Source organism: Berghia stephanieae, chromosome 12, assembly GCF_034508935.2.
Source record: "Berghia stephanieae isolate SIO BIC M18660-M18661 chromosome 12, UCSD_Bste_1.3, whole genome shotgun sequence".
Taxonomy (NCBI): domain Eukaryota; kingdom Metazoa; phylum Mollusca; class Gastropoda; order Nudibranchia; family Aeolidiidae; genus Berghia; species Berghia stephanieae.
Window position 1 is genome coordinate 31,467,709 of NC_088371.1, and position 17,500 is coordinate 31,485,208.

Below are 17,500 nucleotides of genomic sequence, written 5' to 3' on the forward strand. Positions count from 1 at the left end.
CTGGTGCTGATATGACCTTAATGTGTTGCAAGCGCCGTAAAACCCTTAAAAACAAACAAAACAATTTCTAGTCTGGGATATTTTTTGTGGGTTTTTTTTTTTTCTGTTAACTTTTCAGCTGAAGAGTTTCCTTCCTTCAGATCCATAAGGGCCATGGAGGTGGATTTAGTGTTATATTGTAGCGATTGTTTGTTATCTTTGGATAAGAAAGTACTTTTTACCAGACATTACAGACCCGCTTACCCAATCACTACTGGGCATGTGAGAACAAAATCAATAGCGGTTCCATTTGCATATGAAGTATATGCCCAGTAGGCTGGAAGTAAAGAGGTTTGTAATAAAGATAATTGTTTTGGTCTCAGGCCTGGTACAGAGTTGTGTATGTGTGGTGGGGGGATGTTTGTGTATGTGTTTACGCATGTTGTGTGTTTGCTAACTGCTTACAATACCTCCCGGGGAGTGGCAATCTTTAAATATTATTTTGTTGTTGAGATTGACTTTTAATGGTAGATGTGATTTGTTCATAAGTGGATAATATTACCGGATCATCATACATCTCTAATTCTGCCATTTTATTAAAGAACACAGTATGTGCTCTTAAAAACAGTGGCAGAAATGTAGTCATATTTGATTTGATTTATTGATATCATTTCCATTGTAGACTCTCTTAGAACTACTGATTTCTTGGGAAGAGAAAGATTCTGGCGCTGGTATGACCAAGCGCTGTAAAACCCTTAAAAACAAAAGCAAACAAAACAAAGATTCCTCGGGCCTACAATCTGTACACAGATAAGAAAATGAAAAAAATTGAAGCAAAAAAAAGCCAGACTCAAGTATAGATGATTTAAGTAAAATCGTGGCCAAGAAGTGGAATAAGCTTTCTCCATCAAAGAAGGATAAATATTTACAGCAATTAAAAGAGAGACAGGCTGAGTAGGACATGGCCAAACATAAGCTGAGTCGGACATGGCCAAACGTAAGCTGGAGGTGAAACAAACAGGGTTATTTATAGCAATGGACCTTTGAATACCCTGTGTATTTCAATAAGGTTATTTATAGCAATGGACCTTTGAATACCCTGTGTATTTCAATAAGGTTATTTATAGCAATGGACCTTTGAATACCCTGTGTATTTCAATAGGGTTATTTATAGCAATGGACCTTTGAATACCCTGTGTATTTCAATAGGGTTATTTATAGCAATGGACCTTTGAATACCCTGTGTATTTCAATAAGGTTATTTTTAGCAATGGACCTTTGAATACCCTGTGTATTTCAATAGGGTTATTTTTAGCAATGGACCTTTGAATACCCTGTGTATTTCAATAGGGTTATTTTTAGCAATGGACCTTTGAATACCCTGTGTATTTCAATAAGGTTATTTATAGCAATGGACCTTTGAATACCCTGTGTATTTCAATAGGGTTATTTATAGCAATGGACCTTTGAATACCCTGTGTATTTCAATAGGGTTATTTATAGCAATGGACCTTTGAATATCCTGTGTATTTCAATCTAATCAATAAATATATCGGGAATTTATTATTTCTTTATCAAGCATTATTTAAAAAAAAGGCATCACCAGTTATTTTTCATGTCTGAATTTGTCCATTCAACTTCATATTCACTGACCTCCCTCTTATTTAATCCATTCTCATTACTTTTTTTCTGGTGTCTTAAGTTACAAAAATGTCTCGTACGTCAACATGAGAAATCCTAGGGATATCTGTGTGTCTCATATGTCAACATGAGAAATCCTAGGGATATCTGTGTGTCGCATACGTCAACATGAGAAATCCTAGGGATATCTGTGTGTCTCATACGTCAACATGAGAAATCCTAGGGATATCTGTGTCACAGTAAAGGTTGTTCACAATTATCTTATTAAATTTTATTTTATTAAGAACTGAATTCATCTCACTCCAGTTATATTTCGGTAGGCTTAGATAAACTTTACCTTCTAATATTAGGCCGTCTTTCCTTTTATAGCCTTCCCTCGAATTAATTTCTAATTAGTGAATACTTTTCGTTCTACATTCTGTCACGTAGCCACTTATTATACCCGGGTGTCCCCTCCAAAATGTCATGGTCTCAAGTGAGTAAAGAGCTACTCGACTATGCATAAAGATATATGTAGAATGAGGCCCCAGAATTTACTAGTTACTATAAATGAAAAACAATTAACGATTTGTTTACAATGAAATAAAAATAATGATGAAATTTAATTAAAAGAGATAAACAGTGATCGTGGCAGTTACAAATAGAGATATGAATATTTTACGTAACTTATGATAATATGTCAGGTTCGTAAGTTTACGTTTCCAGGCAGTTGATGGGCTTGGATGATCTATTCCTCTGATAACAGGATCGGATTCGTAAAATTCCACTTCCAGGCAATTGGTAAGAGGTTATTGTGTAGTCCTTTGACAGCGGGCTTGGGTTTGATCCTTGAAGATTATACAATCAAAGTTAAAAGCTCCGGCGTCTTAATGGTGTAGATATAATATCTACAAAGTCCCAAAAGATAAAAATCTTCCAGTATATATATATAGGAATAGAGCGACTGGCCGTCCGGCATAGATTGTGGAGAGAAAGTGAGTGTAGAGTGTTAGACCTATCAGCTTTTATAATAAGTGGCTACGTGACAGAATGTAGAACGAAAAGTATTCACTAATTAGAAATTAATTCGAGGGAAGGCTATAAAAGGAAAGACGGTCTAATATTAGAAGGTAAAGTTTATCTTAGCCTACCGAAATATAACTGGAGTGAGATGAATTCAGTTCTTAATAAAATAAAATTTAATAAGATAATTGTGAACAACCTTTACTGTGACAATCTGTGTGTCTCGTACGTCAACATGAGAAATCCTAGGGATATCTGTGTGTCTCATACGTCAACATGAGAAATCCTAGGGATATCTGTGTCTCATACGTCAACATGAGAAATCCTAGGGATATATGTGCGTTTCATACGTCAACCTGAGAAATCCTAGGGATATCTGTGTAATTCTAAGGCTGTCTGTGTCTCATGGGGTAGGAAAGTAGATTTTAATTTATTACTTTTAAAAAAATCGTTATTTAAATTAAATGCATATCGACAGGATCAATTTCTAAACATTGTAACTAGTTTTTAAAAACATTTTACAGGAGAGAAAAAAAAAGCACCTTTGGTTGCATTCTTCATGCAAAGCATTTTGCTCCCTCTCTCATCTTTCTATATCTTTTCCATCTCTCTCTCTTTGCCTCCCATCTCTCTCACTCTCTTTGCCTCCCATCTGTTATGTATTGTTAATATGTGCTTTATATATTGCACCTGGATGCCCGAAATGAGTAGGGGATTTTTGTTTTTGTTTTGAAAAGCCCTTCTGACCATTATTACAGCAAAGCTTTAAAAAAACCCAACCCAATCATTCTTTTGTTTTCAGTTACACAGAGAATGACACTGTGTGTGTGTGTGTGTGAGAGAGAGAGAGAAAGAGATAGAGAAGGGGGGGGGGGGGGGGATGCATGAGTGATCCAATGTGTAAAACTGGTATTATGTCGGAATGATCTAGTTGAAGAAAATTGGTCCAAGTCAAAATAATCAGAATAAAGAACCTTAGTTTTTTTAAGTTTACAAAACACCCCCCTTCTCTCTATCCCTCTCTCTCTCTCTCTCCCTCTCTCTCTCTCCCTCTCTCTCTCTCTCTCTCCCTCTCTCTCTCACACTCACATATACACACACACACACACACTCCGATGTAGGCAATTTTTTAGGACTTAATTTTTATAAGTCAAGATTTAAATTAAATTGTAAGCATAGACATAATTTGAGACAATTGATCACACACATATATGTATATACATTGTATTTATTGGTTCATTTTCATTGTTTGGTCGCTGAACTGTTTGATTGGTTATTCAAGATTATCACCACTTTTTGTTTTGTTAACTTTTTTTTAAAAATTGCTTCTCACTCATAAATTATCTAATTTATTCACGGAGATGAATTTTGTCTGGTGTTCTAGCCAGAGACAACACAGTGGAATAGCATTATAATAATACCATGATCAATATCATTTCTATTTCGATGTCATTAAATATAACATCAGTGTTTATGGTTGCAACAAAACGTTTGTTTTTCTGTTTTTTTTATTTCAAACCCAAAAACTGGGTGGGGTTCCTGGCCTCCTATAGCGGGCAGGTTGGCACTTACTGTGTCTTCTGTCTCCTTATATCTGTTTTCCAATTTGCTTTCTGTCTTTGTCTTGGAATGAGATTACTTGGTTTTGCCCTGGCCGTAGTGCATGGCTCGGAGGGAAACAGTCAAATGCATAGTTATTGTTTTGGAAGATGATATATTTTTCCTTGTAAAACATCTCTTTGTTATGTTTTGTTAAATTTGTTATTTTGAATGTTTAAGGTAAGCATTTGAGTGTATTCCTCTTAGTAGGATCTTGTGCTGGCGTCTGGGTGAGACATTTAGGTGATCGCAAACTGCTAAGTACATTGATGGTGTGCCCTATTTGTTCCCAGTTCCCTTTGCCTTACCTTTTCATGGGTGCTTTAATTGTAATTCTAGAAGTTTACTATCCCATTTTCTTCCTTTTTACTGGCGCTGATATATCCTAAATGTGTTGAAAGCGCCGTAAAACCCTTAAACTTAAAAACAAACCAGAAAAATGTCCAACTATTGTGGGATTTTGACAATGTCGCAACAATCTCTTTCCTTTTTTTTTTCATCATTTTGCACCTGATGGAAGCATATTGACTTAAACCATAGGCATCATATGTTCCATGAAGAACTTTGAGGCATCTTTGGACGACTGGCACTTAATCTATTGTGTCACTGTGGTGCAACAGTACAGTGTTGGACACACTCACTATCACCCACTCCATCCTTCCTCCCGTGTCTGCTTGAGGTTCTTGGCTTCCCATAGTGGGTAGGGAGGTCACTTTCTGTGTCTTCTATACCCCTGTATCTGTTTTCTGAGTTGTTTTCTGTCTGTCTTGGAATGAGATTACTTAGTTTTGTCCTAGCCCGGGCTGGAATCTTTGACTGGGAGCGAAACAGTGTTGGGAGATGATATTTCTATCCTTGTAAATATAAATCATATCTCTGTTATGTACTGTTACCGTCGACTGGGGTAACTTTGCCTGAAGGGGAAACTTTGCCTCTTGAATTTTGGACCAATAAGAGATTGTTTAGTTTTAAGTCAATCATCTCCTTTGATAAAAATCCAAGTCTTTCAACGGGTACAATAACTGAAAAAAAATCCGAAGTTATTCAAAATGTTCCAGTTTCATAGAGGCAAAGTTTCCCCTTGCGGGCAAAGTTACCCCAATTGACGGTACATATTTAAAGTTCGATTTATAATGGGTTATAAACATTTGAGTGTATTCCTTTCAGTAGTGAGGACCTGTGTTTGCGTCTGAATAAGACTTTTAAGACTGGGTGGTCTTTGACCTCCTATGGTGGGCAGGAGGTCACGCTGTGTCTTCTATCCCCTATACCTGTTTTCCAACATGCTTTCTGTCTTTGTCATGGAATAAGATTACTTGGTTTCATCCAGACACCAACACATGATCCCACCAAAAGGAATAACTCAAAATTTTTACAAGATATGTTCAAAACTAAAATGTAATGATCAGTAATTGAGAGAGATGATTCACAAATAAAAGAAACATCACCTCCTAAAACTAAATCTATACATTTGACTGTTTCCCCTCTCAACCAAGGACTACGGCTACGGCCAGGACAAACCAAGTAATTTCATTCCACAACAAAGATAGAAAGCAACTCGAAAAACAGATATAAGGGGATAAAATACACAGGAGGTAACCTGCTGCTCATCATGGGAGGTCAAAAGGCCCCTCACAGCTTTCGATCTTGTGCAATTGTTTCCACTATACAGTGTAAAAGTTGCCTTCTGTTCATCGTTCACCTTCCCCACTGGTCCTTGAATTTTGACGTAGTCCACAAATTTTTTTTATTATTACACGATCTAGCAAAATTCAAGACGTTTTCTGCTAAAATGAACTTCAAGGAGATTTTCTCAGTAATCTCAAAATCAAGGAGTTTGCTGCCCCACTAAGAGGCTACAGGGACTCGTGTCTTGGAATGAGATTTCTTGGCTTTGTCCTAGCCCTGGCCAGAGTCGCTTCTCCTTTGAAGAGAACAGTTATAATCATTGAAAACAAAACAGGGATTCTATTATTTGGAATGAGATTAATTGTCACTGTTAAAGAATCTAAATGATCACGGATATCGAAAAGAAATAAAAATAAAAGAAAGTTAAATAAAATTAAAATAATTTATTTTGCGATTGGAATTTAATAAATTTAACAATTCAATATAAATATTAGAATTCAATTGTACAATGAATAATTAATCACGGATTACGATCAGGCACGGACATTGACTTCAGCAATTGGAAATGAGCAGATACATACAATGTAAACAAAAAATACCCCGAAAATAATGAAAGATGATATGATATTCTTCAAATTTAATGCTACAATCAGACCAAAGAACAAGTTTTCTTCACTTGACGAATAAAGACACCTCATACTGTCAAATGGGCTGATTTTTGCCTCAAAAGGAAATTTGTTTTGTTTGTCGGTTTTACGGCGCTGGCAACACATTAAGGTCATATCAGCGCCAGTAAAAAGGAAGAAAATGGGATACTAGTAAAAAGATTTAGAATTATAATTAAAGCACCCAAGAAAAGGTAAGAGACAAAGGGGTATTGGTTCAAATAGGAAACAGATATAGATTCCAAGAGCACACTATCATAGTACTTAAGTTTGAGATCACCTAAGTCTCATACAGACACAAGTACAGGCTCCCCACTAAGGGGAATACACTCAAATGTTCACAAATCATATATAATACGTAAACAAAACATAATACAGTGCATAACAGAGAAATGATTTACAAGGAAAAAAATATCGTCTCCCAAAAGTAACTATACACTTGACTGTTTCCCTCCCAGGCAAGGGCTGGACAAAACCAAGTAATCTCATTCCAAGACAAAGAGAGAAAGCAAGTTGGAAAACACAGTATAGAAGACACAGTATGTACCTCCCTGCTCACTATGGGAGGTCAGGAACCCCACCCAGCAAAAGGAAACTTTGCTGATCTGTGAATTTATTTAGAGTAATTTCAGCCTTTTTGTACACTCAGTACAGTTTGTTGGAACCGTACGCTTTCTAGAATGTCCTGAATGTTTTCTTTGTATAGTTCACTCCGCTTAATCACATATTGGTTAATCGCACATTCCGCTTAACACACTAACCTGAACTCCTGAGGGTGTGCGATTAAACAGAGTCAACTGTACATGCTTTCCTTGAACCTCTTCAGACTGTTTAGCATGACTTAAGTTCGAAGAAAGCCACACTTGAGTTTAGTTACGTATTTTGTTTTGTTTTTAAGGGTTTTACGGTGCTTGCAACACATTTAGGTCATATCAGCACCAGTAAAAAGGAAGAAAATTGGATAGTGAAAACATTCCAGATGTAAAATTAAATGGACTTCAGGAAAAAAGTAAGACAGAGAGGAATGGTTCAAATAGGAAACAGATGTAGATTCCAAGAGCACACTATCAGTGTACTTAGTTTGAGATCACCTAAATGTCTCACCCAGACACCAGCACAAGATCCCACTAAGAGGAATACACTCAAATGTTTACAAACCATATGTTAAAGATGAAAAAATGACAGTATATAAAAGAGAAAATATTTACAAGGAAAAAAATATCATCTCCCAAAACTAAAACAATACATTCGACTGTTTCCCTCCCAGTCAAGGACTCCGGCCAGGGTCAGGACAAAACTAACTTCCATGACAAAGACAGAAATCAATTGGAAAACAGATACAAGGCGATAGAAGACACAGCAAGTACCTCCCTGGCCACAATGTGAGGTCAGAATCCCACCCAGAGTTACGTATTTTCCTGGTTAAAAGACTTGACTTTTTGTCAAAGGGAATATACAGCGCAGCACGGAAATCTTGAACAAGTTGGGACCGGGTTTGTTTGTTCGAGATTTTTGTGCTGCACTGTAATTTTAATTGACACAATACGTATGAAGTAAATCTAAAATATATCTATACAAAAATCATGAAAAATTATGCAATAATGAAATACAGTATGTATGTATATATAGTATGATTTTATTATAATTATATATATATATATATATATATATATATATATATATATATATATATATAATATATATATATATGTACATACATACATATATATATATATATATATATATATATATATATATATATATATATATATATATATGTATGTATTATATATATTCAACAGTGAGAGTAAATTATTTTTTCAGCTGTCTGTGTGAAACCAGTAAATATTCATAACACAATGTTAATACCAAGGGCGTCATAAGGGGCGGGGTGTGTAAAATGAGAATGCCTTTGATAAGTGATTTTTGTGGCACTTTCAACACTTCTGGGTCTTATATATGAAAAAAAGAATTCTAATAGGGAAGGAGAAGGGTGAAACCTTTTTTTCCCTCCATTTTTCTTTCTTTCTTTCTTTTAACATTTTTTGATAGATGATGGAATCGTCAATATAATAATGTATGTTTTTGTTTTTTGTTTTTAAGGGTTTTACGGCGCTTGCAACACATTTAGGTTATATCAGCGCCAGTAAAAAGGAAGAAAATGGGATAGTAAAAAGTTCTAGAATTACAATTAAAGCACCCAAGAAAAAGTAAGACAAAGGGGAATTGAGAACAAATAGGGATCAGATGTAGATTCCAAGAGCATACCACCAATGTACTTAGTTTGAAATCACCTACAAGTCGCATCCAGACACAAGCACAAAATCCAACAAAGAGGAACACACTCAAATGCTTACATTATACATTCAAAATAAAAATAATAATACATAACAGAGAGATGATTTACAAGGAAAAAAATATCATCTCCCAAAACAATAACTATGCATTTGACTGTTTCCCTCCCAGCTAGGATTCCGGCCAGTGCCAGGACAAAACCAAGAAATCTCATTCCGAGACAAAGACAGAAAGCATGTTGGATAACAGATATAAGGGGATAGAAGACACAGTATGTACCTCCCTGCCTGCTATGGGAGGTCAGGATCCCCACCCAGGTAATAATGTATGTATATATATATATATATATATATATATATATATATATATATATATATATATATATATATATATCAGTTGGTAGAGCACTCGCTTCACACGCAAAGGGACCGAGATTGATCCCGGGTGCAGTCGAGATTTTTTTTCTGATCCCCCTGTCCACCAAGCAGTGAATGGATAGCTGAGTCTGTTACATTTGGCGGAAAGTATGTTGCGATAGACTAGCATCATATCAAAGGATAGCAAGCAATTGCTATTGTTCATTTCATGCTATGGACTACATTTGTTATGAACCAATACATAAGCTGGAGAACTAGAATTCACCTGATCTATAATTTTCTATGGGTGCGAGACATGGACATTGAACGCTAGTCTAGAAAAGAGGATTGATGATTTTGATGGAAATAGAAAAAAACAAAACCAAATAGTACTGTATTAGATGAACAAAATATAAGAAAGAAAGTACTCCTGGTGACTGTAAAGCACAAAAAGTTGGCGTACTATGGCCGTATAAGATGCCACAAGACTCTTCAGAAGAACTTGAAGGAAAAATCAATGGGAAAAGAGGTAAAGGCAGACAACGAAAGAGCTGGTTGGGAAACATGAAAAAAATGACTGGGAGTATGATGAAGGACTGCTCGAAGATGGCGCCAGGACAGAGTATTGTGGAAGACCACGTCATCCAATCTCTATGAAAAGGGATCTCCAAATGCAGGATCAGCTATTCAAGATAATTGAGACCTACTATCTCAATATGGTATTATGTCGGAGGAAATTTGATGCCAAAGAGTGAAATTCATTGAATGGCTTTTTTTATTTTAAGGGTTTTTTAAGATGATTACAACACATTTAGGTCATTTTTTTTTTGTTTGTTTGTTGCTTTAGGTCTCTTCCAACACAATTGAGGTTATATGAGAGACCGCTGAAACAAAAAAAACAAGCAATCTAACAAAAATAGTACAAATGTAAATCAAAATCATAACCTAAAGATATCATAAGCTAAATTATAAATAACCAAGAACAAACAGGCAGAAGATTTACAGAGAAAAAAAATATCCCCTGTCAAAAATACAATCACAAACCAAAGAAGCAGGATAGGCTAGTAAAGAGAAGAAGAAACGACATCACTATCGGATCGTACACCCATGCGAACATCATAGGTATATGATTCAAGGGTGATGCTCCCATCCAACCACCCGCCATTTAGGTCATTTGAGTGCCAGTAAAATAATACAGTTCATAATAGAGAGATGATTTACAAGACAAATGATATCATCTCCCAAAACTCTAAATTTGACTGCCCCCCTCCCCCTCCCCCATGAGAGCCAGGACAAAACCAAGTAATCTTCTTCCAAGACAAAGATAGAAATCATGTTGGAAAACAGATATAGGGGGATAGAAGACACAGTATCTCCCTGTCCTATATGGGAGGTCAAGACATAGGATCACAATCCTTGTAAAATGGAACAAACTCAAACATTTCAATTATATACACATTAGTAACAAATATATAATAAAGGAGATGGTTTTAAAACGAAAAATAAAGAATTATTTGGAAATGAGAGATGGTTTACAAATAAAATAAAATCATTGAATAAAATTTCTTTTTCTGAATGTTTCCCATTCAACTAAAGATCCTGACTAAGATCCAGGCAAAACCAAATTGTCTCAACATAAGACATAATATAAGAAAATATGAGGCAGTTATAGTCGACCTCTCCTGCACACACCGGAAAGATTAATGACCAGAACACAGCAGATTTGTGTTAACCATTAAAGTAATGCTTGTAGAATACACCTTGTTAATGACATTGATGTATTTGTTTACAATGATACCCGTTTTTAATCAATGATGAATTATTTCAATGAGGTAAGTTAGAGAACTCGGTGAGTGTGAGAAGAGAATAGCAGCTTCATTAACATTTTGAAAGTTGTAAGTGGCACATCAATAATATAACAATCTACAGTGAAAACCTGTTAAACCAAGAATGGCTGAATCGAAAATTCTGATAAACTTTTGAACAGAATTTAAATTCATTTTCCTTTTTCGTTAATAACGAACTTTAGAAAATTTGTGTACTCACTCACTCATTCTCATGACTGGATGGTCGTCAGGGGGACTTGTGGAATGCAGCCTTCACAAAGTGACGCACATCTTAGTGATTGGCTTTCTCTGTCAGCTGATACATGTCATGGACTAAGGGTTGCAACTGAGTATATTAACAAGTACAATTTAACTTGGTTAAGTCCCTTATAATGAGACTGCTACCGTTGGAACTGTATTCTGGTTACGCAACACTTTTTACCGGACTAAGAAATAAACATGTTGCTTTGAGTTTCAAACTAAACCTTCAGCTTGTCATTCCTTTAATCAAAACATTACATGGTGGCAGCGAATCTTCATTCCCCATTTGATAAGTATTTCTAAATTTCTCAGACTTTAGTATTTTCCCACCAAGCATTTTATTTTCATTTTTTCACCTGTGGTCTACCGAGTCAGAAGTACTGACTTCTATCCTCAAACCGGCATTCAACTGATTGTTCGTCATGGCCGATAAACCTCCAACAATGGACTGGGGTGCCGCCAATTTGTCAGATGCTTTCAGACTATTTAAACAGAGAATGGAGCTTTACTTCATAATTAATTCCAAGCTCAAAAACGAGGAAAAAGTGGCAACAATACTCCTAGCATCAGGAGAGGAAGGTCTCACCAGATTCAACAGCTGGAATCTTACCGAGCAAGAGAAGTCAAACCCAGAGATAATCTGGGAAAGATTTGCAAGACAGCTCGATCCCGCTGATAACTTTCGAATCAATCGTCTAAAACTCTCTACCTTACGACAACAAACTGAAGAATCGTTGGATGATTTTGTGAATAGAGCCAAGCAAATCGCAAACAAATGTAAATTTACAAACGATGAATTGCAAAACAGACTAATCGAGATAATAATTGCGGCAACACCTATCGCTGATTTCCAAAAAGAACTCCTCACCAAACCCCAAACGTATACTTTAGATGAGGCTCTGCAACTCGGAAGATCGCACGAAGCATCCAACCACGAACCAGAAATCAATCGATATTATCCATCCACCACGTAACAAATCAGCACAACGACCCATCCATAACAAATCAGTACAACGGTCGGTTTGCAAAAACTGTGGCCGAGATCACCCCTTCAACAGGGGACAGTGCCCAGCTGCCAAATCGACATGTGGCGCTTGTGGAAAACTTGGACATTGGGCAAAACTTTGCCTAACAACTAAATATCAACAACAAACTAACCCACAACAACGTAGTTACCGAAGACAACCGCAAAACAATATGCACACAATAGAAAGAGACGAATCCGGTGCAGAATCAGAAACAGATGACATGAATTCACAACTACATTCCTTCTCATTTTCCGAAATCAAAACAAAACAACGCGGTAGGAACGAAGCATTCACAATACTACAAATCGAACTTTCAGATATTCCAGGTATCCATGATTTACAACTAAAATTAGACACAGGAGCACAGGCAAACACACTACCTCTCAGAATTTATAGACAAATGTATCCAAAATACATTGACAGCAAAGGGAAACCGGTGGCAGGGACATTAAAACATACAAACACAAACCTCACTGCTTACAATGGAACAGAAATCAAGTGCTTCGGCACCACAAACATACCATGCCAGCACAGACAATCAAAATGGATAAACACCCAATTCTACATAGTAGATGTTGCTGGACCAGCGATACTCGGTCTCCCGAGCTGCGAAGAATTCAAAATCATCACCCTCCACTGCCCCCTCCATGCTACGAAAAACAAAAACACTACAATAAGAAACATCCACGACCTGAAAGCGCTGTACCCATCGCAATTTGACCGCATCGGCGAGTTCAAAACTGAACACAAACTAACTATTGACCCCAATGTACCTGCCCGCATCGACCCCCCTCGAAAAGTCCCCATCGCTCTAAAAGAAAAAATCAAACTGGAGCTCGACAATATGTGTGAACAAAAAGTGATACGTCGAATAGAGGAACCAACCAGTTGGGTAAGCTCATTGACCTATGTAACAAAACAAGATGGCAGTCTGAGAACCTGCCTTGACCCAAAACACCTAAACAGAGCGCTTCTGAGACCACACCATAGAATTCCTACTGTGGAGGAACTCAATCACGAGTTCGCAGGTGCAAAGTACTTTTCAAAGTTGGATGCTAAATCTGGATACTGGTCTGTAAAACTTCATCCTGAGAGCCAACCTCTCACCACATTCCAAACCCCTTTTGGAAGATACTGTTTCCAACGCCTTCCTTTTGGCTTATCAGTAAGCCAAGATATTTTTCAAATGGAAATGGATAGAATACTACAAAGATGCCAAAATGCATGCGGGATAGCTGACGATATCATTGTTTATGGAAAGACAGAAGAAGAGCATGACAAAAACCTGATCAAGTTCATGGAAATCGCAAATGAAGAAGGCCTTGTATTAAATTCGAGCAAATGTCAAATCAAACAGTCTGAGGTACCATTTTTCGGACATATATATACCAGTAATGGGCTTAAACCAGATCCATTGAAAATCAAAGACCTAGAAAATATGCCAGAGCCAACATCAAAAACAGAACTACCACACTTTATTGGGTTCGCAACATACCTATCCAAATTTATACATGACTTCAGCCAAAAAACAGCTACCCTCAGAGATCTTTTAAAACAAGATTCTATTTTTCTTTGGGAAAGACACCACAAACAAGCCTTTGAAGACCTAAAACGTGAAGTATCAGTAAACTCCCTCCTTCAATACTATGATCCTGCCAAACCAGTAGAACTACATTGTGACGCCAGCCTTCGTGGCATTGGTGCAGCCTTACTCCAACCTGATGAAAACAACCAACTAAAACCAATTGCTTTTGCTAGCAAAAGTTTAACAACAACGGAGCAAAACTATGCATGCATCGAACGTGAACTTCTTGCCATTGTATTCGGAGTCCAACGATTCCATACCTTTCTTTATGGACGTTTTTTCAAAATCATCACTGATCATAAACCATTACAAATGATTGTCAACAAATCAATCACTGCTGCACCGCCTCGTCTTCAAAGAATGCTTATTTCCCTGAATGGATACAACTTCACATTGTCACATCGACCCGGATCAGAAAACAAACTAGCAGATGGGCTCAGTCGTCTTCCAAACAAATATAATCAAAACAACATCGACCTCGACATGAGGGTTGATATAGTATACATGTCAAATGATCGTTCAACAATCATCAGAGAAGAAACACAAAAGGACCCTGTCCTTCAAGGCCTCAAAGATTGCATCATCAACGGTTGGCCAGACAAACAATCAGAACTGACATCAGATCTCCGTCCCTACTGGAGCATACGTGACCAAATGTCTGCTGAAAATGGTCTTATTCTCAAAGGTCAATGCATTATGATTCCACCCAGTCAAAAACAAGAAACTCTCCAACAGCTACATACCGCCCACCTTGGCAAGGTAAAAACTAAACTTCTTGCAAACATCACCGTCTACTGGATAGGCATTCACAAAAATATTGACGCAATAATTGATAACTGTCAAATCTGCCAAGAACATCAAAATGCCCAAACGTCCGAACCACTCGAACCTCATGACATTCCCCTACGACCTTGGTGTACCCTTGGTACAGATATTTTTGAGATTAAAAGCCAACAGTACCTCATCATAGCCGATTATCACTCAAAATTTCCGATCATCCGAAAACTTCCTCAACCCGCACCTAGTAGTTCAATAGTAAATATCACAAAAAATATATTTGCCGAATACGGAATACCTGAAAAGCTTATAAGCGACAATGGCCCACACTTTGCGAGTCAAATGTACAAAGAATTCGCCGATTCGTGGCAATTCATACACGTCACATCATCCCCCCACAGACCACAAGGAAATGGTTTCATTGAGAGACAAATCCAAACTGTCAAAAACATTATCAAAAAGGCTATGCAGGCCAAAACAGATCCCAATATTGCCCTTCTGCACTGGAGGTCCACCCCCATCACCCCGTCTTTGGGCAGCCCGGCACAACTACTTATGGGTCGACAAATTAAGACAACAATCCCATCAAAGCAAAGATCCAATACTATACACAACCAAGATGACATCTACAACAACCTGAAACAACGTCAAGCTCAACAAAAGTTCTATTTCGACAAGACCGCCCGCACAACCCCTTTCTCACACCTCTACCCAGGACAACCTGTACAAGTTTTACACCCTGAGACACATAAATGGCTCCCTGCAACTGTTATGCGCCAAATTCAGAATGATCCCAGATCATATGTTATCGAAGACGCGAACGGGACCAACTTCCGAAGGAACAGACAACACATCAGAGAAATACCTGCCTCTTCCGCCGTTGCCCCAGAGGAATATCAGAAAACTATCGCTATTCCCCTCTCTACAAAGACCTGTCCCCAAATTGAATCCCCATCTGCCTCAAACTCAAAAGAGCCTACTGCTCAAACTAAAACTCCTAATGAACAACAAACAAAATCTCACCCAATTCGCACAACCAGGAGACCAAGCCGTTTTGATGACTATGTATAGAACAAAACGAACAATAAAGTGTGTCAACCAAATGAGAACACTTATCGCTACTAATTATTATTATATATTATTATTATTATTATTATTATTATTATTATTATTATTATTATTATTATTAATTATTATTATTATCATTATTATTATGATGTACTCTATCCCGTTTTATTTTTTTAAAATTTTATTTTATTTTTAAAATTTCTATTTCATTTGAAAACAAGGGAGATGTCATGGACTAAGGGTTGCAACTGAGTATATTAACAAGTACAATTTAACTTGGTTAAGTCCCTTATATTGAGACTGCTACCGTTGGAACTGTATTCTGGTTACGCAACACTTTTTACCGGACTAAGAAATAAACATGTTGCTTTGAGTTTCAAACTAAACCTTCAGCTTGTCATTCCTTTAATCAAAACATTACAATACAGTGTTAATTCTGTCATTCTTTGACTTTGATGTTATCCAGCTACATTTTCCTTTGTCTTCCTTTTCTTTTTTGACCTTCCACCGTACATTGTATGTATGCCTGCCTTGCACAAGCTGTCATGTTAGACCAGATGTCCAAACCATGCAAGTTTCTGTCTTTTCCGTCTTCTGTCTTCCTGATAGCTTTTCCACATCTTCAAGAACATCCTTTTTAGTTTTATATTTAGATATGACGTAGTTGTAGGAATTTCCTGTAATTCTTGCTCTCGAACAGATTGATTTGCCTCTGTAGTTCCGTCTTCATTGTCCAGGCTTCACAACCATGTAGTAGCACAGTAACCTCTACATTACCATTAAATACAAGTAAATTGATTCCTTTTTAGTGTCAAAAAGAAGCCAATCTTTTGTCCAGTTATTTCATGCCCTTAGTTTTTATTTCACCCTATTTATTTATTTTCTCCTTAATAAGACACTGCTTTTCACATTGAGAGGAGGTGGACCAGAAAGATTAAAAACAATAATAATATCAATGATAATAATAATAGTTGCAGTAATAGTGCTAGTAGCAGCAGCAGCACAATCATCAGCAGTAATAATAATAATAGTAGTAGTGGTAGTAGTAGTAGTAGGTAGTAGTAGGTAGCAGGTAGTAGGTGGTAGTAGTAGTAGTAGTAGTAGTAGTAGTAGTAGTAGTAGTAGTAGTAGTAGTAGTAGTAGTAATAGTAGTCGTAGTCGTAGTCGTAGTCGTCGTAGTACTAGTAGTAGTAGTAGTAGTAGTAGTAGTAGTAGTAGTAGTAGTAGTAGTAGTAGTAGTAGTAGTAGTAGTAGAAGTAACAGTGGTAGTATTAGGAGTAGTATTAGAAGTAGTAATTTTAGTAGTAGTAGTAGTAGTAGTAGTAGTAGTAGTAGTAGTAGTAGTAGTTGCAATAATATAATCATAAAAAATATCATTAATCATCCATTCTTGAACATAAGAAAGAAAGAGAAACTGACCTGCAAATAATACAAAAATTCATCACATTGAAAATATTCTACTAACAATTAATTTGAAAATAAAAAAAAACATTTGCATCCAGATTCACAACAAGTATTAAACAATAGCCCATCCAACTATATAACAAATTAATGCTTTTTATGATCATGATAAACGGTATAATTACTTAAAATCTTCTTTCCAATTTTCAAATATTCAATGGTCGCTTTCCTACCCTTAATAACTGTCTCATGTCTTACGACAAAGGGATAAATCCTACTGAAATATTTACATGGGATATATTCCACCTCGTACCAAGGAAGAAAATGCCTTCCAAGATGGTCAAAGTCTCGACTGACACAAGTATTTGGATTGTAAACAGTCGTGCAA

General features: G+C 36.7%; 1 protein-coding gene across 8 annotated transcripts in view; it reads right to left on the reverse strand.

Annotated features, from left to right (window-relative positions):
• LOC144957910 (uncharacterized) overlaps window positions 1-17,500 on the reverse strand; it is a 318,367-nt gene that overhangs the window by 260,082 nt on the left and 40,785 nt on the right. For 2 of the 8 annotated variants that reach the window (XM_078889463.1, XM_078889469.1), the window contains one exon: window positions 15,877-17,500. This exon is cut by the window's right edge and continues 272 nt beyond it. The exons of the other annotated variants lie outside the window; for them this stretch is intronic. In XM_078889463.1, the coding sequence (XP_078745589.1) occupies window positions 17,260-17,500 (241 nt within the window). In that variant the 3' untranslated portion in view covers window positions 15,877-17,259. Of the gene's footprint in view, window positions 1-15,876 lie in introns of those variants that run through there. 8 annotated transcript variants of the gene reach the window in all.